The sequence below is a fragment of the Ranitomeya variabilis genome, chromosome 5 (assembly GCF_051348905.1).
Source record: "Ranitomeya variabilis isolate aRanVar5 chromosome 5, aRanVar5.hap1, whole genome shotgun sequence".
NCBI lineage: Eukaryota > Metazoa > Chordata > Amphibia > Anura > Dendrobatidae > Ranitomeya > Ranitomeya variabilis.
The window spans coordinates 169,715,217-169,742,110 of NC_135236.1; the positions used below are offsets into that span (position 1 = coordinate 169,715,217).

General features: G+C 45.1%; 1 protein-coding gene across 4 annotated transcripts in view; it reads right to left on the reverse strand.

Annotated features, from left to right (window-relative positions):
- Positions 1 to 26,894, reverse strand: part of FANCI (FA complementation group I) — a 126,420-nt gene that overhangs the window by 61,722 nt on the left and 37,804 nt on the right. For all 4 annotated transcript variants that reach the window (XM_077263478.1, XM_077263480.1, XM_077263479.1 and 1 more), the window contains exons 10-22: positions 25,936 to 26,059; positions 24,349 to 24,441; positions 24,123 to 24,259; positions 21,532 to 21,703; positions 21,364 to 21,451; positions 21,125 to 21,255; positions 5,895 to 5,965; positions 4,284 to 4,398; positions 4,085 to 4,207; positions 3,924 to 3,992; positions 3,577 to 3,678; positions 2,086 to 2,271; positions 1,718 to 1,839 (exon numbers count right to left, since the gene is read on the reverse strand). In XM_077263478.1, the coding sequence (XP_077119593.1) occupies positions 1,718 to 1,839; positions 2,086 to 2,271; positions 3,577 to 3,678; positions 3,924 to 3,992; positions 4,085 to 4,207; positions 4,284 to 4,398; positions 5,895 to 5,965; positions 21,125 to 21,255; positions 21,364 to 21,451; positions 21,532 to 21,703; positions 24,123 to 24,259; positions 24,349 to 24,441; positions 25,936 to 26,059 (1,533 nt within the window). The remainder of the gene's footprint in view (positions 1 to 1,717; positions 1,840 to 2,085; positions 2,272 to 3,576; positions 3,679 to 3,923; positions 3,993 to 4,084; positions 4,208 to 4,283; positions 4,399 to 5,894; positions 5,966 to 21,124; positions 21,256 to 21,363; positions 21,452 to 21,531; positions 21,704 to 24,122; positions 24,260 to 24,348; positions 24,442 to 25,935; positions 26,060 to 26,894) is intronic.

A 26,894-nucleotide genomic window follows, 5' to 3' on the forward strand; every position in this document is an offset into this window, starting at 1 on the left:
AGAGTATACATCGAATTTTATTGACTAAACCTCCCAATGATAATAGTATAATCTCCAAAATGAATAAAAACTTAAAAAAGCACTGTTCCAAATACCTTACATGCATTGATATGTGTTTTTGTTTTTTTTGCACTTTATCTTGCAGGGCGCAGTCGGACCAAGATGGCTCTGTAAACTGTAGGCCTCTGTTCACACAGCATGCATTTTGTAGCACTGGGCGGGCCGCCTGTGTGTGCGTTAGGGTACCGTCACACAGTGCAATTTTGATCGCTACAACGGCACGATTCGTGACGTTCCAGCGATGCATTTACGATATCGCTGTGTCTGACACGCTACTGCGATCCGGATCCCCGCTGAGAATCGTATGTCGTAGCAGATCGTTTGAAACTTTCTTTCGTCGTCTAGTGTCCCGCTGTGGCGACATGATTGCATTGTGTGACACAGGTTGTATACGATGTGCGCACAGTAACCAACGGCTTCTACATCGCAAATACGTCATGAAATTATCGCTCCAGCGCCGTGTATTGCAACGTGTGACCGCAGTATACGACGCTGGAGCGATACTTATACGACGCTGCAACATCACGAATCGTGCCGTCGTAGCGATGAAAATGGCACTGTGTGACAGTACCCTTAGTAATAGGCTGTAAACCAGATGCTCTGCATTGCCTGTGTGAACAATGCCACATACAGACTATTATCGCTTATCTTTTTGTGCACTAATGCCAAACAGCCAACACTGGATTGAAAGTGGTTGTTTCATCGGTATTTTTTGCACCTGTGTTTTTGCCATCATTAATCGGGTCCGATGCGCCCTGCTGGTGCATTTGTTTGGAGGCTTCAGCAGGTAAACATCTCTGCTTTTTTCTCTGTGATTTTTTTCCAATTTTCTGGAGGATTTTTAAGTCCTCTTTTTGTGTCTGTGAGCTTTTACTCAATGTTTAGCGTTAGGACTGGCAAAATGTAAGGACCCTTGACGTGGGTTGCCAGCTTACGTATTGAGGCCCCAATATAAACTAATACCTTACATACATTGATATGTGTTTTTTGTTTTTTATTTGCACTTTATCTTGCAGGGCGCAGTCGGACCAAGATGGCTCTGTAAACTGTAGGCCTCTGTTCACACAGCATGCATTTTGTAGCACTGGGCGGCCCGCCTGTATGTGCGTTAGTAATAGGCTGTAGACCAGATGCTCTGCATTGCTTGTGTGAACAATGCCACATACAGACTATTATCGCTTATCTTTTTGTGCACTAATGCCAAACAGCCAACACTGGATTGAAAGTGGTTGTTTCATCGGTATTTTTTGCACCTGTGTTTTGCCATCATTAATCGGGTCCGATGCGCCCTGCTGGTGCATTTGTTTGGAGGCTTCAGCAGGTAATTATCTCTGCTTTTTTTTCTGTGATTTTTTTCCAATTTTATGGTGTGTATAGCCACATGCGTAAAGTAAGCGTTTCAATGCAATCCTATGGCTGCGGAATCGCGGCGATTCCACAGAAATAATGAACATGCTGTGGATTTTACCGCAATACGATTCCACAGCTGGAAAATCCGCAGCATGGCCACAGCAACTGCGGAATCCCATAGGATTGCACAGGAAAGTGTTTTTTAAGCATTTTTATGCATTTCCGCTGCAGCAGAAACACATAAATAACGCAACGTGGGCACACAGCCTGACACGTATAATAGAAATATTAATGATATCCTTTTTACCTAAAGTCCGCTGTGGTAAAGTTGTACTCTACTAGGACCTCACACACTCCCATAACCAGAACGGCGTAGCTATAATTTTTCATCCCAACTCCAGATGACACAGAGAAGTCTGCTGACTTGTCCTGGTTGGGATGGAGGAGTAAAGGTTAACGTCATTCTTACACAAAATGTTATCATAGAAGAGGCACTAAATGACAATGGCCTTCTAGGACACGTGGTCAGCCACAAAGGAAGAGATTTGAGGATTATGCGGGATGAGGTCAAGCAGTGGTATTGGTAAGGATCCCAAAAATACTAAAACTCACCCCAATTAGCTACAATCATTATTAGTCTTCCAAGTATTAACCTGACTTAGTAAGAAGCCTTACCAGTTCAAACTCCTCCAAATCACATTTGGTCATTCTCCTAGTTATTGACTCCAGAATCTCATCAATTTCTTGTAGACAAGCCATATAGTCCTCGTCGTCATTTTCCTCCATTCCTCTTTCCTGCAGTAAACTGCTCTGCTGTTTGTACCAACGTATGCAGCTGTGAACACTGCTCAGCAAGTGCGCCTAATCCGGAAGAGCAAGGACAATATGTGCAAGGTCACTGATCCCTTTCATACACAGTTAAAACTCTATGAAAACTAAGGTGCGATTTAATTCATTTGTAATCCTGCCTGAAGAAGGAGCTTCTGTGAACTGAAAGCTTGCAAACATATTTTATTTTCTGGTTAGCCAGAATACTTTTATCATCATTGGGCAGAAAAGTATTCACATTGAGCATTGAGCCCTTACTGCCAGAAATCTGGAGTAAAACGGTTTGGACTGTCTTAAGACATAATGCATTTGGGGCATCTAACTCCAGCACACAGTTCATCAACACTGGAGTACAAAACACAGGTGGTGAATTAGATGGTATGAGTAGGCTTGTAATGCTGGTGTGGCCAAATACTTGATGCAAGGGTTGACTTGCAACGATGGCCATGTCATCACATTTCAGCTACTATTAATATAGCCCATCTTAAAAAGTAGATGGGCACTTGATCTATTCATTCATAAGTTGGGTACTTCGGACTCCCAGTGGCCTGTCACCTTGGAACTAATAATCAAAAAACTCCGGCACTCAAAAATTACTCACAGGAGCTTATCCTATACCACGCGCTATGTAAGCTGATACCTTTTCCTTCACAGCAATCCGTCTGAGGAAGGTCTAAGTTATTGACCGAAACGTCATATGAATGAATTTTGGATTGCATCTGAATAAATCTTAATTGCAGACAATTTTTTTGAGTGCCGGAGTTTTTTGATTATATGTTGAAGGGGGTGGTATCCCTCTCCGAGCACCACCTGATTACAGAGTGACGTGTACTATATTGTTTTATGTCACCTTGGAACTAGCTTGGGAAGCTGTGGAACCATTAGCAACAGTGGCGGAGGTTAGTACCACTGAAGAGTACGGTGGTAGCAAAAGCAATCCCATGCCATGGCACCCATAGCGGAAAAACCTATATGGCAACTGTCCAACAATTTGTTTCTGCGCACTCAGGATTGCTTGTCACTTTTATTACTAGGGAAAACACATTTCACCAAGCAACCTAACTTTTTACCAACACAAATGTTCTATTAGCAGTCTATCATTGAGCAGCTCTTTAACTTCTAGTAAATATTTAATTGGTTGATACAAAAGTATTAGTACAAGAATGAATTCCATGGACTTCTGCCAGGACTACAGGAAAAAAATTAAAAAATAAATAAATAAGAAACTGCCCTATAAAAATTAAATCTAAAAAAAAATATAGGAAATAAAATTTTAACAATATCAAGATATACCACTTCACTCAGTGACGTGTCTTTACAGTATTAATGGTCACTTACTAGAGGTTCTTGCAGTATTATTTGCTCCTTTTGGGCAGTGATGCACTTTTCCAACTTCAATGGTGGCAACAAGTCCGGCTCTGGCTCATAATACCTTTTCAACTAAAGGAAACATAGTGAGACCAAGCATACGAGATCATGAGTTGTGAAATGTGTCTGGTCTCCAGAACACCGTGCTCAGAGCTCTGACTATTCTACAGGACATAAAGTATAGTATACTTCCTTACCATATCTATACCTCTCCACACAGAAACTAAAGGGCCATATCATCCGGATAACACAGAATAATGATAAGACTTTGTTTCTCCATGTCTGTCAATTAAATAACAGCTTGAGCCGTATGTTACCTGAGCCACGAGAGTGTGCATGATGGGTCTGGCCAACTGAGAGTTCCGTCGAGTAACATCATAAAAACCCTAAACGAAAGAGAAAATGTCATCAAAATTTTTAATCCTATAAAAAGGAAAAAAAAACTAACAGAGTATCAGACAACAGGAATATCAGTCACCTCATAAAGAATCCGCCTAATGTCTTCCTGCTGACTCAAGCATCTTCTCAGCCCTCCCAGTATTTCTAAACAGAAAGCTTCATTTGCAGCAGAATTGTAGCGAGTGTGGACGTCCACCAGCACCTGCCGGGTATAGCGCACATTATAAGCTTGTGACAACCTGTCTAGAAAGGAAAGGTAAAGGGAGCAATAAAGTTACCTGGCTAGCGCCAATAGCCTGGCTACATTGGGAAGAGGACAAGCTCCCCAGGACTTTAAAATTCTTAAGCAGAAGCAGGAAACCAGCGACAGCAGACTTCCGGGCATCTAATTGGCTAATGACAAAATGTATCAGTAAAACTGTATGGACAATACCAACTGATTTATCAAGCGCTCCGATTCATGGTAATACTTCACATCAGTTTTCTGCTGTATAACAAACCACGTGACTCTACCCTTAAGTGTTTTTAATTTCAAATTTTTTATTTTGTTTTTTACATTTTTTTTTCTGTTTTAAGTGTTGTTTTTGGAAAGAATTGTAAAGGTTTTATGCACTTCCTTTGCCTTCTTTCCTCAAGATTATAAGTTTTGCTCGTAGGTTTAAGGCAGATTTTTCTGCTGAAGCATAGAGAATGTTTCTTAGTACGGTGGAAAAATCCTGCAAAAATGTACACAGAGCTGTATAGATGTTTACTTCATTTTTCATTGTTTTTTTATAGGTGTTCAAAGTTTTCAACTGTATAGCTTTGAATTACATAACGAATATACTCGTGTATAAGCCGAGTTTTTTAGCACTTTTTTTGTGCTGAAAACGCTAACCTCTTATACACTAGTCATTGTCCCAGAAGACGGCGCGGGAGGGGGAGCAGCGGGTCACAGGAGGCAGAAGCCTGTGCCTGCGGCTAAAGCCTGTGCCCGCTGCTAAAGAGAAATGAACATTCACTGTCCTGGCAATATTAATTTTTCTTAAAGCGCGCACAGTTACAGCGGCCAGCTTCCAGCAGCTGCCGGGCGATCACGGGTGCCCGCTCATTATGGTAATGAATATTCACCTCTGTCCACACCCCTAGGCGTGGAGAGATGTGAATATTCATTCCCTTAATGGGCGGGGACAAGTGATCACTCGGCCGCAGGAGATGCCAGCACCGGAACAAGATGCCGCGAGGGAGCGCATGGAAGGTAAGTAGGACGTTTGGGTTTTTTTTTATGCTTTTCTCATGGGGGCCACGCATGCATGGATAGGGATAAGGAGCAATGCATACAATGATGGGGATAAGGAGCCATGCAGACAAGGATGAGAATAAGGAGCCATGCAGACAAGGATGGGAATAAGGAGCCATGCAGACAAGGATAGGAATAAGGAGCCATGCAGACAAGGATGGGAATAAAGAGCCATGCAGACAAGGATGGGGATGAGGAACTATGCAGACAAAAATGGGAATAATGAGCTCTGCAGACAAGGATGGGAATAAGGAGCCATGCAGACAAGGATGGGGATAAGGAGCCATGCAGACAAGACTGGGGATAAGAAGCCATGCAAACAAGGATGGGAATGAGGAACCATGCATACCAGAATGGGGATGAGGGGACAATGCATACGCGGCTTATACTCGAGTCAATACGTTTTCTCAGTTTTTCATGGCAAAATTAGGTGCCTCGGCTTATACTCGGGTCGGCTCATACACGGGTATATACAGTAAATTGGAAAATATTCCATCATTTGGTGTGAATATAGTCAAACCTCACTAACTACACAAAGTACAGAAGATTAAGTAGAAACATAAAGACAGTTTTAAATTATTGCATTAAAACATAATGGTAATAAATATACCTTGAAAACATGGCCTTCCGAAGAACAAGGATAACATTATCCCTCACAGATACATTTATTCTTAAGACTGGCTGTAAATGCAAGAGAAAAAAATAAGAAATCTTAACAAATGTAAACATACGGATACCCCAGTGCCATGTTAACTTCTTGCCCACACATTTGACACAGGGATTACAAAGGTAGAATCTCTTAGTTATAATGTCAACCTGAGCCATCCATGAGATATAGCATAGCGCCGCAATTTGGGAAGAGATCTTCTTTAAATTATTGATGACGGTTACTGCACATGCACTATGTGCCTGTGGCTTGACATCATAGGAAATTACCAACTACACAACACACTGGAATACTGTAGTAGTAGTGCAGTGAATTGTATAGGCAACCAAGTGATCACAGTTTTAAGTCACCTAAGAAAACTGATTAAAGATGTGAAAAAAAAAAAGAAAAGCAATTATACGCACGTGTGTGTGTGTGTGTATACATACATAAATGCATGCATGTACACACCCGTATACATATATACTTTATATATTATATAACATACACACACATAGGTACATGCACACTTAAGAAAAAAAAAGATATTTAAAAAAAATCTAGAAGTTTACATAGTCACAAAAAAATGAGTAAATGTAAGGTTAAAAAAAAAAAAAATTTGGGGTACTCATCATAAAATCCTTTTCCCAATGCATTCATTGGGGACACAGGAGGCCACGAGATGCATGCTCCTAACACTGGGAGGCTAACCCTCCGCAAAAAAAAAACGTAGCTCCTCCTTACCAGGTTACACCCACCAAAGGGCACAAAGCTCATCGGTTAAGGAGAAAGCACTATGAGAAGCAACATATAAAAGAGTAAAACAACATGTATAGAAAGGGGGGGTTCTGAGTCCCCAATGAAGGCTTAGAGAAAGATTTTACGGCATGTACCCAAAATCCTCTTTTCTCTATCGCTTCATTGGGGAATAAAGGAGACCATGGGATATCAAAAAGCAGTCCCAAAGGAGATAAAATACATCAATAACAACTAGGAAACAACTGTGTAGGCATATTTCTTTCAGGTCTGGAGACGAGCAACTGCCACCTGGAGAACCCTCATGCCCAAGCTGGCATCTGATGAGGTGTAGGTATGAACATTGTAAAATTTGGGAAATGTGTCAACGGAAGACGAGGTAGGCGCCTTGCAAACCTGGTAGGCACGGCTCAGGAAGGCTCTACTGCCCGAGTGGAATGAGCCATAACCCAGGGGGAAAACAATCTGTTCTTTGTTCGATATGCTTACATAACTAGGGACCGGATCCAACAAGCGATAGTAGTCTTAGAGGCTGGAGGGCCTTTCCGGGCACCCTCGGAAATAATGAAGAGAGAATCTGAGTGCCTAAAAGGAACTGTCCTGGAGAGGTAGTGTGAAGGACTAAACTAAGAAAAATTAAAGCGGGCTTCATTTTGTGCTTTTCGACTCCATTTTGCTGTTTTGAGATAAATTCTGTTACTAGGCTAAAGTTCATAGTTGTTAAGAGACCTTGATTGTTTCAACCTGAACAAGATATGAGATTGAGGGTGTATTGTTCTACGAGACCTTGACACACAGGCTGTTATGTTTTTTTCCTATGCCACGTAGACACGGCCATATATGTAGTTTCCGGTTTTTCTGTATTCTTATAGGTCAAGTGTTGCAAGTGTGATTTTATACTATTGGTTGAAGTATAACTTGCTAAGATTATTAAAAGTGCGACACAATAAACGGGATTAGGGATTTGCTTTTGATCCCCCCAAACAGAGACATGCCTCCGTCTGGTCATTCTCAGTTGCCGGCAACGCCCTGTGGATCAATTTGGAAATCACTGAGTCAACCGCGAAGGGTCACTTCAGATCCTCCCTCAACAGTAGATTCAAACAGCCCTAATGAAGTTCAATTTGTTTTTGTTTTTTAAAATCATGTATTTTTAATTAAAGCATATGACACGCCATTAACACAGTCCGATACAATTTCCAGACAAATACTGTACGTTAGATACATGACCTGATAATACATTTTCATTTTACTAAACAACACCCATACCACCTAACCAACCCCCCTCTCCCTCCCCCCAATCTCTTGCCCATTATCCAATACAACCATCCGACAGCATCACCTCTTGAGAAAAGATAACAAGCTTTACAAAAACACGCCTGTACATTTAGGAGTCCCCCCAGAATCAACTACACAACACCCATTCCACTTTGCAGTAACTCAGCAGACGCCACACCTGGGTAATCTATCCATCCACCCCACACATTTTCAAATTTTGTATTCTGACCTCTCTTACTGTATATAATTCTTTCCATAAGGACAATAAAATTTATCTTGTTGATAAATTCCTTTTTCCCTGGCGGTTTTTCATCCAACCAGTGCATTGCGATATGCTTTCTCGCAGCATACAACAATCTTGCGATAGTCAGCCTTCCACATTCATCCGTAGCAATATCATCCATACAGCCCAAAAGGCAAGTCAGCGGGTTACGCACCACATCTACTCCTGTCGCCTCCTGGATCAAGTTAAGCACCTTCACCCAAAAGGGTTGGAGGCGAGCGCACGACCACATCATATGTAGCAGATCAGCGCCTTCCTCACCACACCTGGGACATTCTGAGTCACCTCTCAGTCCTGCCTTCCTCTTCCATGCCGGGGTCCTGTACACCCTATACACCAGGTATAACTATGACACCCTCTTAGCCTCACTCAGGGAAGCCCTGGGGATATATTGAAGTATGGACTCCCACTGGGACTCTGACAAGGGGCCCACATCAGCCACCCATTTCTCCTTAATCCTTAACGGATGCTTCAATAAAAAGGTATCCATCAGACCCCTGTACGTCAAGGTAATGAACCCCCTCGTACTCCTCCGAGTCCCAATAAGATTCAACAAGCTATCTGACTGCAGATTCACGCGCGACACCTCATTTTGACAGTTTAGGGCATGTCTCAACTGCAGGTACTGAAAGAATGACTTCTGGGTTAAAGGAAACTCAGTCCTAAGTGTCTCGAATGTTTTAATAACATCTCCATCAAGCAACTGAGACACGAACCAAATGCCAATGCGCCTCCACTGACCGAACCCCCGCAATCTCATGAGCTCTGCCAACCTAGGTTCAAACCAAATTGGCGTATATCTCGTAAATTCCTTTACTCCCCTCCATTGCTTAATTTTCTGCCATACTTTCCCCATCATAGCTATTGTTGGGAATTTTTTGGGGTTAATTCTGAATCTACCTGCTTCAAGACTGGCCAACAATGGGCCCTTCCCTACCGCGCGTTCAATAATTATCCCCGCTGAAGAGCTCTGTACTGGCTCTCCCCAACCTATCATGTGCTGGCATTGAGATGCTATATAGTAAATCCATGGATTGGGGACCGCCAGGCCACCCTCTTCCTTTGCCCTTTGCAGATGTTCCAATTTGATCCAATTAAATCCCTAAATAGAGTACTGATCCTATAAAATTTACTCTGAGGCAGCCACACAGGAGCATTATGCAATATGTAGAGGAGCTGAGGCATAAGTATCATTTTGATCAAATTGGCTCTGCCTGCGACCGACAGAAATAGCTTCGTCCAGGCCCCAATCTTCTGCTGGAACTTCCCAAGCAAAGGAGTCAGGTTGAGCCGCACATAGTCCTCTATTTTGTCCGAAACCACAATGCCCAGATACTTAAACTCATGTACTACTCTTAAGGGAAAAGTTCAATTTGTTTAGTGACCATTTCAAAGGATGAGAAGAAAATAAAAAAGGGGAGAGTATGATTTCCCCATTAACATGAAAGGCCAGTACCACCTTTGGAAAAAAGGAGGGGGGACTGGATGCAGGACTACTTTGTCCTGATGGAGAATGAGGAAGAGAGAACAACAAGAGAGAACAACAAAAAGTGCTGCCAGCTCAGAATCCTGTCTGTTCGAGGACTGATAGTCACCAGAAGGGAAACCTTCCAGGAAAGAAGAAGCAAAGAAATCTCCCTAAGAGACTCAAAGGGAGTGCCTGAAGAACACCCAGGATTAAGTTGAGGTCCCATGCGTCTACAAGGGGACGGTAGAGAGGGTCAGAATGGATCTGAAAGGTCCTGATCTGAGGGCGGGAGGCCGACAGAGCGGGGACCGAGACCCTTAAGAGAGCTGAGGGCAAGGCCGGACTCAAGACCTGAGTGCAAAAAGGCCAGGAGGGAAAAGGTCATGGGGGGTGTGATTCACACCAATGGAAGAAGATACAGGAATAGAAAGGATTACGAGCTTTGATCACAGTTTAGACAACCTCATCAGAAAAACCCTGAGGCTCTCAACACCATGCCGTTAAACTGAGAGATTGTGAATTCTGGTGGAAGAGAAGGCCCGGAGAAAGTAGATATGGACAGTTTGGGATCTTCCACAAAGCGTCTGCGAGCAGGTTGACCACCTCCATATACCAGTAGCTTCTTGGCCAATTCAAGGCTACCAGGATGACAGGGATGCCTTCCGCTTTGATCAGTCTGGGAAGAAGGGGAAACTGTGGAAAAAGATAGGGGAGAGCGAACTGGGACCAGGGGATGGCTAGGGCGTCACAGCCGAGTGCGAGTGGGTCATGAGCCCTGGAGACGAACAGAGGAACCTTGTTGTTCAGTCTGGATTCCTTCAGGTGGAGGTCTGGGGTGTCATATCGACGACAGATCTGGGTGGACATTAATGGATGGAGGGACCATTCTCTTGCTGCCAGACCCTCACGGCATAGAAAGTCAGTGGTCCAGATGTCCACCACGGGTATGTGAACCGCAGATATGGACAGGACTGTGCACTGCCCAGGAGAGGATTCAGGAGACTTCTGTCAAGACTGAATGGTTCCATGTTCCTCCTTGCTGTCTGATGTACATTACTGCTGTGGAATTGTCAGACTGGATGCGAACAGGAAGGCCGGTCAGGAGGTCATGCCACTGGAGGAGAGCCAGAAGAATGGCTCTGACCTCGAGCATACTGAAGGGAAGGATTACGGTTTGTTCCAACAATTTTGAACAGTGAGGTTTTGAAGGATTGCCCCCCCAGCCCAGGAGAACAGGAATCTGTCATCACGACCTGCCAAAAAATTTGCCGAAAGGTTCATCTGTGGTGGATGAGAGGGGTCGACAGCCACCAGGCCAGGGACTGCCTGACTCTAAATGGAAGGGTCAGCTGCAGGGGTCTGCAATGGAACTGAGTGAAGGGAATCGCCTCTGAGGCGGACACCATCTAGCCCAGGAAGCTCATGCAAAAGCGGATGGAGTGCGGAAGAGAAAGTTTCAAGATATGAATGCCACTTTGGAGGGCAGAGATCCTGTCCTCTGGAAGATATACTCTTGAAAGGATACAGAATATCCAATCGCTTCCTTCTTTGGTACAGTTTATCCTTCAGTTTTGAGGCCTGGTCAGAATCCAGGTCAGAGTCGCACTCGGAGCCATGATCAGAATGAGGAACTGCAAGAGGCTCAGGCAAGTGAGGTGGAAAAGTCTTGAATATCCAGGAGGAGATGGAGATCTGGAAGAGCTTGAACAAGTTCGCTTCTTGGATCTGTGCTGTCACCTGCTGAAACGATGGGGAGTGGGTTCTGACACAAGCTATGGTGTAGTCAGAGATCCCGAGGCGTAAGGCAGGTTAGGGCGACTGTCCCAAATCAAAACCTGCGAGACCCTGCTTAGGTCAGTGAAGGACTAAGATAGGGACCACCCCAGGGGGGAGGGTGTGTTATCTTCGCAGGCAGTGGGGAGCTCCTAGGAGACCTGTGAGGGGTGACCACAGTCAGAACAAAGGGGAGAGGACTGAAGGAAATTTAAACTTGCAAGATGCATTATCAGGGTAGCAGGAGTGGAGAGCCGAGGATGCTCACCCTTAAAGTTAGACATACTGCATATAGACCCATGGAAAGTGGAAGCTGCTGAAGAAGAGAGTACCACGCCACTGTAGACAGAGCTTACCCAACCTAGAATAGGAGCAACAGAGTCTCCAATGAACGCAGAGAGAACTAGAGCGGTGTCACAATCCTGTGTGCCGGAGGAGATGGCAATCCGAGTGAAGAAAAAAGTGGAGTCAAGAAAAAGGGTGTGTGATTAGCCACGCGACTGTGATTAGCGGGGAACAAGAGGACCGCTGATAGTAGGAAAGCGGGACTAGAGCCACAAAAGAGAACGCTGGGGATCATTTAGTGGCCGGAAGGTCTGGGCAGCTTCACTGGGAGGTGGGCGGGTCTCATTTGACGGCTAGGCAGCAGCAAGGCGGGGCCTAAATTCCTGATGTAGCCTAATGTAGGCTGGGGGGGTCTGCAACGGTGAAGGCACTCTGACAGTATCCCGCTTCCAACTCTGCTCTACTGCCACTGCCTGCAGACCTAGAGAGGAAAAGGGGGGGTACCTTGAACTCCCTCTTCAAAATGCAACTGTGAACAGCCATTGACACCTCTGGATCGCATCATGAGTTCATGGACGGTCTTTGATCCTGACGCCATCTCGCTCTTGAGAACAAGTGGGCAGGAGAGAGAAGGCAAGGACCATCCACCTGGTCAACTAAACTCTCTTCATGCGTCAGGGTCCTGCCCTGCAGACCTGAGATGGGGCAATGTGACAGATTTCACACTGTTCGCTTGGCCACGAGTGGGATAACAGAGTGACACATTCCACTGTTTCCTTCAACTATGGATCTGAAAGAAAAAGGGGAAAAGATTACTAAAAACAACAAAGCATTAAAAGGTAGAGACGGGTCTGGGACCGCTTCTCCCTTCTCAGGGGCGGACACAGCTTGGGGCCCCTGTGCAAGAAATGTATCTAGGGCCCCCTCCTTTTATGGCAACCAAGCTACAGATAATACTTTTTTTTTTAGTCTCCTCTCATTATATATATTGCCGCCCCTTAGTACACAGTGACCTCTCTTTATGTATAGCGCCGTCCCTTATTACTTAGTTCCCTCTTGTTATGTATGGCATTGTCTCTTACATATCGTTATTTTTGTTATTTATACCTCTCTGTTCTTTATTCTTGTTAGATATAAACTGAAATGATGGCTGACGGAGCATGTGAAATCTTTTGTGACAGATGCGGCTGATGGACTGGTCTTCTGGTCAGATGCTGCGCTATCAGCTGTCATTTTACAGAAGAGGACACTATGCAATAAAGAGAGGGCGCTGTGAATACTCAATGTAAGGGACGGTGCTGTAGATGACAAGCGATGATACTGTGTAATAATATGGACGGCGCTCCACATAACAGGACGCTATTTAATAAAGTACAGCACCATACATAAATAGAAAGGACGTTACCTAATAAGGGATGGGAAGGTATCGGTACCACAGACGCGATTTCAAGAAACTGACACAGCCGAAGCAGTCACAGGGAGCGAGCACTAATAACAGTACACAGGGTATGGGATACTTTATCAGACTAGGGATGTGGGACCTGGCAACATACAGTTGCAAACACACCAACCACCTAACATACAGTGGGGGAAATAAGTATTTGATCCCTTGCTGATTTTGTAAGTTTGCCCACTGACAAACACATGAACAGTCTATAATTTTAAGGGTAGGTTAGTTTTAACATTGAGATAGAATATCAAAAATAAAATCTAGAAAATCACATAGTATAAATTATATATATTTGCATTTTGCAGTGAGAAATAAGTATTTGATCCCCTACCAACCATTAAGAGTTCTGGCTCCTACAGACCAGTTAGACGCTCCTAATCACCTTGTTACCTGCATTAAAGACAGCTGTTTATAAATTTATATAATTTACACAATGTGATTTTCTGGATTTTATTTTTGATATTCTATCTCACAATGTTAAAATGAACCTACCATTAAAATTATAGACTGCTCATGTAATTGTCAGTGGGCAAACTTGCAAAATCAGCAAGGGATCAAATAATTATTTCTCCTACTGTAACTATAGGGATTGCTCAGGCACCCTATTGGGGAGGGTGCTTTTTATACAAGATGTCTCCAAGCTATTGCCTGGGAGACACGTTGCAAGTGAACACACATTTAACTAAATGCCTCCCAGCTCTTGCTTGGAGCATTTACCATGTGCGCGTGCTGCCCCTTTTAGAACAGGGGAGAACGCACACAGGCACCCTAGGCACACCGTCGGGACACAGTGCAGGGCGCATAGTGGAGGGAAAAGGCAGGAACATGCTGGGGACAGCGCCATGAGCCGGTAAGCTGGTGTCCCTGCATGGAGGGAGGAGGGGACACCATGTCGGGCATAGCGCTACATGCCCATTTCAATGATAAGTTGTCTTGTTCTTCTGCAACACGTGAAAAAACCTTGCTTCTACTCACCTTTCTCCGTTCCCATGCCACCCAGCGTCCTCTTCTGATGATGGATGCAAATTGGTCAGTGGTGTCTACTGCAGTGGAACTGGCAGATCACCTGCGCTGCAATATGTTTCAGTTGAATGTGCGTCCGAGGATGCAGATCGAGCTGAAATATTCGCTAGGGTCAGTGGTCGCACTCCACTTCTGGGCCCGATGCAGCTGCATTGGCAATTTGTCTGCCCCCGAGAAACCCACGTTAAGTGATATTCACCTTTACACATACTGTCTAGTGTCTCAGGTACTAATATATATATATATATATATATATATATATATATATATATATATATATATATATACACACACACTAGATGGAGGCCCGATGCTAGAGAGCGGTAATGTCACAATGGGGGCAGGCTTTGCAGCGTTGAGAATCTCTCCCCCCATGTGCTCACCCACATATCCACTCTCTATTTCCCCATGTGCTGACTTCTCCCGTCTGTGCTCTCTTCTTTGGCCTGTCTACCCCATGTGCTATTTCCCTTATCTGCTGTCTCTCTCCTTCCTGTGCTGTGTTCTCCCCTCATGTGCTGTCCCGTTTGAGCTGTATCCCCCTGTGCTCTGTCTCTCTCCCCATCTGCTGTCTTCTCCTCTCATGTCATCTCTTCTTTGACCTGTGTACCCCATGTGCTCTCCCCCTTGTCTGCTCTCTCTCCACACTGTGCTGTCTTCTTCCCTCATGTGTACTCTCGTTTGAAATGTCTCCCCTCCTGTGTCTCTTCTTTCCTATGTGCACTCACCCCTCCCCCTGTATTAAAATGAAAGCAAAGTAGGTAAAGGTAACATTTTATTAACATGGAAAAATTTATGACAAAGGTACTTTAATTTACATTGCATCCACATAAGGACAAAAAAAACACATTTTATTCTATAATCTAAGTCTATATATTTATCTATGTCTATATATTTATCTATCCCTGTATCTATTGTATGTGACTTATTTGCCGGCGGATGTTGATTTGTCGTAGCTGTTGTAGTCGCACTTCTCTCTGGCTTTATGTTTCAGCTTGTCGCTGTAGACGGTGTGCTTCTTCATAGTGTGACAGTCTTCTTGCTGAGGCCAATGGACATTGTTCCTGAAGTAGCTTGCGTTGGGAAAATGCCTTCTTAGTTAACCTCATACACTTTGAAGTTGTAGACTCGGCGGTGTGGTGTGCTGGTTTCAATGGGTCATCTTGTGAGCATGGTATTGCTGTTAAGACTGCAGATTTATGTTTGCGGCGCTGTTGTTGCCTAATGGCATCCTGTGATAATCTAATGACTTTTGCATCAGGGGACTCATGTGCTTGACGCCTAAGCTTATATGCATTGATTTTGTCCCAGCGATGCTATAGCTCTTCAAGAGTCTCATTTGCCCTTTGTTGTCTTCGACGTTGCACCTTTGCTGCTTTCCTTTCATTGTCATTGACGCACTTTTTAGGAGGAGCCATATTGGCGTTGATATTTGCATTTTAAAGAGGTTTTCCCACTAACAAAAGTTCATTTTAAAAATTGTCTGTCTGACCGTTTACCGAACATACCACAGCTCCTGGGCAGGGGAGGAAGCAAAAGACAATACTGACATTACAGCAGGAGATCGCAGAGGATACATTTTGTGAGGTACAATATTGTTTAAAAATGAGTAAGTGAAATATTTTACCTGACAAAAGAAATCCTCTGTGATCCCCTGCTGTAATGTCAGTATTGTCTTTTGCTTCCTCCCCTGCCCAAGAGATGTGGTATGCTCCGTACACGGTCAGACACAGACAATTTTTAAAATGAACTTTCGTTCATGGGAAAACCCCTTTAATGTGACCAGCTTCCTCTGCCTGTAGACACGTCACGCATCTGGGATAAGCCAAATGATTCACTGCGCCTGCGCAGTAAATCAGACCGCCGCCATGTTTGTGCAGACAGATAGCAGCGGTCACATTAAAACAGCGCATGCACTCCTGTACAAAAATGGAAGCGGTCAGTGAATCATTCAGCTGATCCCGGTGACGGCGTGTTCGTGACTATGTTCCGCTGGTGGTACCGCGCAAGAAGCTGCGTACGGTGTATACAGTGTGGGGGGGGTGTGCATGTGTGGTGCGTACGGCGTATACAGTGTGTGTGTGGTGCGACGGTGTTCCGTTGGTGGTACCACGCAAGAGGCTGCGTACGGCGTATACAGTGTATGTATGTGTGTGTGTGGTGCGTACGGCATGCGTGTGTTGCGACGGTGTTCCGCTGGTGGTACCACACAAGAGGCTGCATACGGCATGTGTGTGTGTGGTACATACAGCGTATACTGTGTGTGTGTCTGTGTGTGTGTGTGTACGGTGCATACGGTTGTGTGTGTGTTGCGAAGGTGTTCAGCTGGTGGTACCGCGCAAGAGGCTGGTACCCCCCAGCAGTTTCCATATCGAGACACCCATCATTTGAGTGTCCCAATATGGAGGTCGGTGAACTTCCACCGCTTGGAATTCTGGGATCCGGACACATCTGGACGGAACAGGATGTGAAGACATTACAAGGTAAAAGTATATATTGATATATATATATATATATATATATATATATATATATATATATATATATATAATATATTGACTAGTATCAGTGTCACACACACCTGCACAGATAACCAAAGTACACATCGATACATGAAAACACTTTCGGACATGACTGTGTGTATATACACATTATACACACGCAGATAACTAATGTACACTCAGGTACCAATACACATACATACGGTACATATATACATATTTATAGTATACTGTGATTATCTTTGTGTGTATACCCCCAACACCCACAGACAACCACAGTACACAGATACATATATACATACATACACACATATATAGAGAGAGACTTTTACAAACAGGTGCACAGAAGTATGGTAATAGACAGAGATGATAGCAAGTCTGTACACATTTTATTATGGGCAGCCGGTGGCTCAGTGGTTAGCACTGTTACTTTGCAGCGCTGGAGTCCTGGGTACAAATCCCACCAGGGACAACATCTGCAAGAAGTTTGTATGATCTCCCCGTGTTTGCATGGGTTTCCTCCGGGTACTCCGGTTTCCTCCCACATTCCAAAGACATACTGATAGGGATTCTAGATTGTGAGCAAAACTGTAAAGCGCTGCGGAATATGTTAGCACTATATAAAAATAAAGATTATTTATTTATTTACTTACTTACTTACATACATATGTCGTCCCTCTGGCAGGTGCATTCTTCCATCTCCAGAAGCTCCATCCTGGTGATCTTCAGTCCTCCATCAGCTCAGATCTCCAGCTGTCACCAGTCCTTCTGCCTCTTCACTACCTCGGATAGCGGCAGAGAACAGCCTCCCAGCAGTCAGTGAATCTGACACTTCTCCTCCTTCCTTCTACGTTCTGGCAGGTATCTGACCCATGTGAACATCGGCCAACACATCACCCTCCTTCCCCTGTAGCCACTTACCAGCCCTGTACTGAGGGGTCTTTATTGTGCAATGGCTGCACTAGTCCAGTCAGGCAGCATTCACACTGCAGCTCCAACTTCTGAATGGGCCAGTGCAGTAGTTTTTCAATAAACCCCCCTCAGTACAGGGGGTGCAGGTAGCATCAGGGGCAGGGGGATTGATGTGATAGCTCATGTAAACATTAAGCAGTTCAGTTGTCAGAACTGCTCAGGAGGCAGCAGAGGTGTCAGATGTACTGTCTGCTCTGAGGCTGTTCCCAGCAGCAGTCAGAGGCAGTGAGGAGGCAGGAGACAGGACTGGCAGAGATCAGCCATACTTACCAGGCCTGTTCCTGCCTGCACGAGGCAGAGAAGCCGGGCGCGTGTCCAGGGATCCCGGGAGCGTGTCCAGGGATCCCGAGGGTGTGTCCAGGGAGTGGGTCCAGGGATCCCAGGGGCAGGGCAGGGATCCCGGGGGCAGGCCAGGGATCCCGGGGGCAGGGGCAGGGATCCCAGGGCGTGTCCATGGATCCCGGGGGCGTGTCCATGGATCTCGGGGGCGTGTCCAGGAGTCTGGGCTCCTGCATCATAGAGCGAGCAGCAGCATCAACTCAAAGGAGAGGAAGGGGCCTCTCCTGACATATTCTGCAGAGTGCAGCCCCTCTCTGACAGAAAAAAAAGACTCAGGTACGCGCCCCCCTTCCTCTTAGTGTAGATGTTGCCACTAGCTCTATGAGAGAGCAAGATATTTCAGCAGCTGATCGGGCCCCCTGTTCTCCTGGGCCCCTGTGCAGCTGCCCATGTCCCTTCTACTGACACTTAGCTAAAACTGACGAGCTTTGTGCCAGTTGGTGGGTGTAACCTGCTGAGGAGCCGCCAATTTTTTTTGCCTACTGTCAGCCTCCTAGTGGCAGCAGCATACACCCATGGTTTACTGTGTCTCCCAATGAAGGCTCCGAGAAAAATGAAGTTTGGTATTGCCATGTGCATTTTTACAAGAATAAAATATCTAAAAATACTTATTCCATAAGGTGAACACCAAAACAAAATACTTGAATTGCCTTAAGACTTAAGAGAGTGCTAGCAAAGCGGCCACGATTCTTTCATGCTTACATCCGGTGGTGGTCCCAGTTTAAAGACCATCGCTAATCTACTATATAATTGTCTAAGGGTCACTTCCGTCTGTCTGTCTGTCCTTCTGTCTGTCTGTCTGTCACGGATATTCATTGGTCACGGCCTCTGTCTGTCATGTAATCCAAGTCGCTGATTGGTCGTGGCAAAACAGCCACGACCAATCAGCGACGGGCACAGTCCGGCGGAAAAATGGCCGCTCCTTCCTCCCCGCAGTCAGTGCCCGCTCCGTACTCCCCTCCAGTCTGCCCTCACACAGGGTTAATAGCAGCGGTAACGGACCGCGTTATGCCACGGTGTAAGGCTATGTTCACACGCTGCGGTTTTTGCTGCGGATCCGCAGCGGAATTGCAGCTGCGGATCCGCAGCAGTTTTCCATGCAGGGTACAGTACAATGTTACCCTATGGAAAACAAAAACCGCTGTGCCGACGATCCTTTTTTTCACCGGCAAATCCGCGCGGATTTGCCTGCAGAAAAAAAGAAGTACCATGTCAATTCTTTCTGCGGATTCCGCTGCGGGTTTCCAACAGCACCAATAGGAAACTGCAGTTGGAAACCCGCAGTGGAATCCGCAGTAGAAAAAGGACACAAAACCGCAGAGAGAAGCACCGCCGTTTTTCACTGCGGATTTTCCCGAAAAAGGACCTGAAAAATCCGCAGTGAAAAATGGATCGTGTGAACGTAGCCTCATACACTCCGTTACCGCTGCTATTAACCCTGTGAGACCAACTTTTTACTATTCATGCTGCCTATGCGGCATGAATAGTAAAACGATGTAATGTTAAAAATAATAAAAAAAATAAAAAATAGTTATATACTCACCGTCCGTCGGCCCTTGGATCCAGAACCAGCCTTTCCCGCTCGCGATGCTCCGGTAACCGCTCCATGCTGCGATCTCGCGAGATGATGACGTTGCAGTCTTGCGACACCCCTACGTCATCATCTAGCGAGACCGCAATGCACTCTTGGGACCGGAGCGCACGAGCACAGTCGGTAAAGGCTTCGCTTGGATCCGGAGGCTCCGGAAGGTGAGTATATAACTATTTTTTATTTTATTTCCTTTTTTTTTTAACAGGGATATGATGCCCACATTGCTATATACTACGTGGGCTGTGCAATATACTACGTGGGCTGGGCAATATACAACATGGGCTGGGCAATATACTACGTGGCTGGGCAATATAATACGTGGGCTGGGCAATATACTACGTGGGCTGGGCAATATACTACATGGGCTGTGCTATATACTACGTGGCTGGGCAATATACTACGTGGCTGGGCAATATACTACATGGGCTGTGCTATATACTACGTGGCTGAGCAATATAGAACGTGGGCTGCGCAATATAGAACGTGGGCTGCGCAATATAGAACGTGGGCTGCACAATGTACTGCGTGGGCTGCGCATTGTACTGCGTGGGCTGCGCATTGTACTGCGTGGGCTGCGCATTGTACTGCGTGGGCTGCGCATTGTACTGCGTGGGCTGCGCATTGTACTGCGTGGGCTGCGCATTGTACTGCGTGGGCTGCGCAATGTACTGCGTGGGCTGCGCAATGTACTGCGTGGGCTGCGCAATGTACTGCGTGGGCTGCGCAATGTACTGCGTGGGCTGCGCAATGTACTGCGTGGGCTGCGCAATGTACTGCGTGGGCTGCGCAATATAGAACGTGGGCTGCGCAATATAGAACGTGGGCTGCGCAATATAGAACGTGGGCTGCGCAATATAGAACGTGGGCTGCACAATGTACTGCGTGGGCTGCGCATTGTACTGCGTGGGCTGCGCATTGTACTGCGTGGGCTGCGCAATGTACTGCGTGGGCTGCGCAATGTACTGCGTGGGCTGCGCAATGTACTGCGTGGGCTGCGCAATGTACTGCGTGGGCTGCGCAATGTACTGCGTGGGCTGCGCAATGTACTGCGTGGGCTGCGCAATGTACTGCGTGGGCTGCGCAATGTACTGCGTGGGCTGCGCAATGTACTGCGTGGGCTGCGCAATGTACTGCGTGGGCTGCGCAATGTACTACGTGGGCTGCGCAATGTACTACGTGGGCTGCGCAATGTACTACGTGGGCTGCGCAATGTACTACGTGGGCTGCGCAATATACTGCGTGGGCTGCGCAATGTACTGCGTGGGCTGCGCAATGTACTGCGTGGGCTGCGCAATGTACTGCGTGGGCTGCGCAATGTACTGCGTGGGCTGTGCTATACACTACGCACACATATTCTAGAATACCTGATCCGTTAGAATCAGGCCACCATCTAGTGTTATATGAATATCCAATGACAAAGTTTGGTACATTTTCCTGTAAACAATATTTAACAAAGAAAATCGACTCCGTAATACCTGTAAAGCTTTAATAAGACCTTGAACGGTGGCGAACGGTAAGTAGAAGAGATGGTCAAAAGTGGCGATCAGCTTAGAGGACAAATTCTGCATTAGAAGAGGTGTTGCAAATACAATGTCCGAGAAAAGATCTGAAAAACATTGTAAGCCATTATTTGTGCACTGACCTTGGACTTCCCTGCAGGGCTTCCTATTAATCCTGTCCATAAATGAGGAGCTTAAAAACAACATCAATTCACCTATAAAGTGACTTGTGGGAGAAGTTGCCTTAGTAACAACTCGATTCAAAACTTGCTCCAAAATCACACTCCTTATTGGCTCATGGACCTAAAAACATGAAAACACTGTTAACATTGTACACCCTTTAAATGAACAGGAATAGGAAGAAAATTCAACAACAACTTTACCTTGAAGGTTTCTAGTAAAATTTTGGATCCAAGCTGACTGGCCTGTTGACTTGGTGTTCCTAGTGTCGCCTCTGACATTTTTGCACCTGGAACTATTTTAGGTCCATAGGAATCCATTAGGAGAAAGCCAAGCTCTACAAGCCCTTGGGTGACATGATCCCAACCGAATACACTAGACAGAAAATGTTGTATTACATTATATGAGAAATTATATAAGAAGATTTGAGTGCTGTTCACATTAGGTGGCAATGGAATGGCACTATGGTGGAGCATCTACAGGTCGTGTGCTTCAGGAAAGCTTCCAGGGTACACAATACTGTCCATAATCCACCATGATAGCCAAAAGAGCATCCTTTTACCACAATATAGAAAGCATAGCCTGCTATGCCTCCCTATGAAGTGGGACATACCGTATATACTCGAGTATAAGCCGAGTTTTTCATCACATTTTTTTGTGCTGAAAATGCCTGCCCCCCCCCCCCCCCCCCCCCCCCCTCGGCTTATACACGAGTCATTGTCCCAGAAGACGGCAGGGGAGGGGTGCGGCGGAGCAGCGGGTCACAGGAGGCAGAAGCCGGATGCTGCGGCTAAAGACTGTGCCCGCTGCTGAAGAGAGATGAACATTCGCTGTCCTGGCAATGAATATTAATTTCTCTTATAGCGCACAGTGTCAGCAGCAGCCGCCGGGCTATCACGGGTGCCCGCTATTTTAGAGTTATGAATATTCACCTCTCTCCATTCTCAATCCCTTAATGAGCAGTGACACGATTGCTCCGCCGCAGGAGCTGCTGGCACTGGAACAAGATGCAGTGAGGGCGTGCAAGGACGGTAAGCAAGATGTTTTTGTTTTGTTTGGTTTTTTTTAATGCTTTTTTTCATGGTGGCCATGCATACAAGGATAGGGATAAGGAATCATGCATACAAAGATAGGGATGAGATGGCCATGCATACAAGGATGTTGATGAGGGGACCATGCATACGACAGGGATGAACAGCAATGCATACCAGGATAGGGATGAAGAGCCATGCAGACAAGAATGGGGATGAAGAGCCATGCAGACAAGGATGGGGATGAGGAACCATGCAGACAAGGATGAGGAAGAGGAGCCATGCAGATAAGGATGGGGAAGAGGAGTCATGCATACCAGGTTGGGGATGAGGGGGCCATGCATACAAGGATGGGGATGAGGGGACCATGCATACAACGACAGGGATGAACAGCAATGCTTACCAGGATAGGGATGAAGAGCAATGCAGACAAGAATGGGGATGAAGAGCCATGCAGACAAGGATGGGGAAGAGGAACCATGCAGACAAGGATGGGGAAGAGGAACCATGCAGGCAAGGATGGGGATGAGGAGCCATGCAGTCAAGGATGGGGAAGAGGAACCATGCAGACAAGGATGGGGAAGAGGAACCATGCAGGCAAGGATGGGGATGAGGAGCCATGCAGACAAACATGGGGAAGAGGAACCATGCAGACAAGGATGGGGAAGAGGAACCATGCAGGCAAGGATGGGGATGAGGAGCCATGCAGTCAAGGATGGGGATGAGGAGCCATGCAGTCAAGGATGGGGATGAGGAACCATGCAGACAAGAATGGGGATGAGGAACCATGCAGACAAGGATGGGGATGAGGAACCATGCAGACAAGGATGGGGATGAGGAACCATGCAGACAAGAATGGGGATGAGGAACCATGCAGACAAGAATGGGGATGAGGAGCCATGCAGACAAGGATGGGGAAGAGGAACCATGGAGACAAGGATGGGGAAGAGGAACCATGCAGACAAGGATGGGGAAGAGGAACCATGCAGACAAGTATGGGGAAGAGGAACCATGCAGACAAGGATGGGGAAGAGGAACCATGGAGACAAGAATGGGGATGAGGAACCATGCAGACAAGGATGGGGAAGAGGAACCATGCAGACAAGGATGGGGATGAGGAGCCATAAATACCAGGATGGGTATGAGGGGCCCATGCATACCAGGATGGGGATGAGGGGGCCATGCATACAAGGATAGGGATGAGGGGACAATGCATACCTGGCTTATACTCGAGTCAATAAGTTTTCCCAGTTTTTCATGGCAAAATTAGGTGCCTCAGCTTATACACAAGTATATGCGGTAGTATAAAAAAAAATGTATAGGTTGGGGCACACTTCCGAGATCTGCCTCCAATGGAAACGAAATGTGAACAGACCACACAATCAAACCGTCTAATGATCTTAATAGGCATTTTATAATTTTTTGGCTATTTGCTGCAGAAGTTCCTCACAAATTGAGAAGTAGTGTTATACATCATGCCCACTTAGCCTTCATGTGTCATACCAATGCAAGCTAGGTGACTGAACATATAGAATATCATATACAAATATATTTGAAATATTTTTCACATTAATTTTACCATTTTATTTCCACACAAAGTTTAAAATCAGAATGACGTACTAGGTTTAACAACAAAAATATAAGTTGAAGAAGAGCATTCATTATAACGCTGAGGTAATTTTGAGGTTACCTCTGTACTAATCGCCAGGAACTTAAACTCTACTTTTATGACTGGAAGAAGCATCCTTCATTCAATTCCATACCTGTTTTTCACAATTTCAAGGAGCATTGTGGAGACGCTGGGCGGCTGTGGTACTAAATCACGTAGAAATTTTGAGCCTTGCTGAAACTGAAAGTCTTTAAAGCCTTTGGATATAGTACTTTTCAGGAGATCAAATATCTGAACAGCAATGAAAATGGAGAACAAAAATCAGCCAGTGCTAATATAATTTATGTGAGCAGAAGAATAACCTTCCATAGATATATTACCTGTTTCTCAAATCTTTGTATTCGGGATACAGACAGCAAGAGTGCGACACTGAACGGGCACAAGAATCTACTCGAGTCTCCTTGCTGCCCAGACTAGAAGGAAAAGACATAACACACATTACAAATTGAAACACATTCTACAGTAATTATTTTCCTGACTCCTGCCTTTTTAGTACATTCTTGTATTCACCATAAATAACAATTCTGGAGAATTTTTTTCTTGGAATTCTGCATTTTCACATTCCTTTGTTTTTCCTTATAGAAATGCATGAGTAAATGGACAACGAAGCATTAGGAATCTCATCAACATGGCATATCCCTACTCAGTCAGATGCGGGAAGGACGGACTGAACGGTGGCGGAGTATGTAGGGATCCGCTCTTAGCCCATTAACAAGGAGAAAAGGAATATTCATTGCCAGGAGGAATTACAAAAAAAACCAATATAACACAATCTTATGAAGAAAAGAAAAAACTTCTAAATGCCAATTTTATGGGGAATGAAAGTATAAAAAAAAAGTCTGACAGGTGTCAATTACAGAGGCTGCCACATAATGACCAGATTCACCCCAGTAGAACATGTTTCACTTGAATGTCCAGCATATAAAGCTATATTTTTCCTACAGCTGCCCTGCAAACATCCTAAAAGTCATCCAAAATTAAAGTGGCTCAGCCATTTGATCTTTATTTGGGCTATAGTTAGAGCGAACCTGTTAGCTGTTTTGGCCGCTATAAGATACGGCCACCGCCTTTCAGGTCCGATATACAGCATTCTATAATGCTGCAGATAAGCCCCCGATCCTACCTGAAAGTGAAGAAAAATAAGTTTTATTATACTCACCCGGGGGGCGGTCCGATCCGATAGGTGTAGAAGGTCTGAGTCCAACGCCTCCCATCTTCTTTATCGCTCCCCTGTATCGGTGCTCCTGCGCAGGCGTACTTATCTGCTCTGTTGGGGGCATAGCAAAGTACTGCAGTGCGCAGGCGCCGGGAAATGTTAGAGAGGTACAGCACCTGCGCACTGCCATACTTTACTCTGCCCTCAACAGAGCAGATAAGTACACCTGCGCCGGAGCACGTTGCCGGGGAGCGATGAAGCAAGCAGAAGGGCGGCGTTGCAAAAAGATGGGAGGAGCCAGACCCAGCCCTGCAAAACACATCGGACTGGACCGCCCCTCCCCCCCTCCTCCCCCATATAATAAAACTTATTTTTCTCATCTTTCAGGTCGGATCGGGGGCTTATATACAGCATTATAGAATGCTGTAGATAAGTCCTGAAAGGCACTGGCCACATCTGATAGCGGCCAAAACAGGTGACAGGTTCCCTTTAAACGTACGGAAGTATGAACACACGTACTACTTCCCAACCAAGAACAAGTAGACATTTTTTAGAAGCTTTCTACTGAAATATAGGAAAAATTGGAAGAAGGGAGAGGTAATGGCAAAAAGCACAATCCAATGATCCTTGTAAGCGTCCTTTTCATGTGCAGCATGCTGCACCCCTACATTAAAAGGCAAACAATCAGCCACATGGCATAGGCGCTACATATCAGTAAGGGACAGACCAAATAATTACATAAACTTTATACCTTCACCAGCTCTCGGCCTAGATCCTGGTCAAATTTAATAGCAAAGACAATGTGCAAGATAATGGTACCCTCAACTTGTCGAAGTTGTTCTTTTGGAAGAGCAGCATCTATCAGATCTAAAGAGCTAAAAGTACAAGAGGAAACCATTAATTCAGAACAGGTGGCCAATATATCAAAACCAATATTTTTTCTACTTATGTTAAGACGAAAAAGAAAATTTCACCTCTCAAAATATAACTGCTTTTAGTCGTAATTAGGCTTCATCCAGACGTCTGCGTTTTTTTGGACCCATTATAGTCTATAAGTATGTTTACCTGTCCGTTTAAAGATCAGATAACGCAAAATGTGCAAAAAAAAAAAGCACGTCTGAATGAGATATTATACTCAGGAAAAAAGCTCATTTTAATCTTATTAACCCCTTAGTGACAGAGCCAATTTTGTCCTTAACGACCAAGCCAATTTTTACAATTCTGACCACTGTCACTTTATGAGGTTATAGCTCTGGAATGCTTTAACGGATCCCGCTGATTCCCAGAATGTTTTTTCATGACACATTGTACTTCATGTTAGCGGTAAAATTTCTTCGATATACTTTTATTTATGGGAAAAAAATGGAAATTTGGCAAAAATTTTTGAAAATGTTGCATATTTCAAACTTTTAATTTTTGTGCCCTTAAATCAGTCATATCACACAAAATAGTTAATAAATAACATTTCCCACATGTCTACTTTACATCAGCACAATTTTGGAAACATTTTTTTTTTTTGTTAGGAAGTTGTAAGGGTTAAAAGTTAACCAGCGATTTCTCATTTTTCCAACAAAATTTACAAAACCATTTTTTAGGGACCATCTCACATTTGAAGTGAGTTTGGGGGATCAATATCACAGAAAATAGTGACACCATTCTAAAAACAGCACCCCTCAAGGTGCGCAAAACCACGTTCAAGAAGTTTATTAA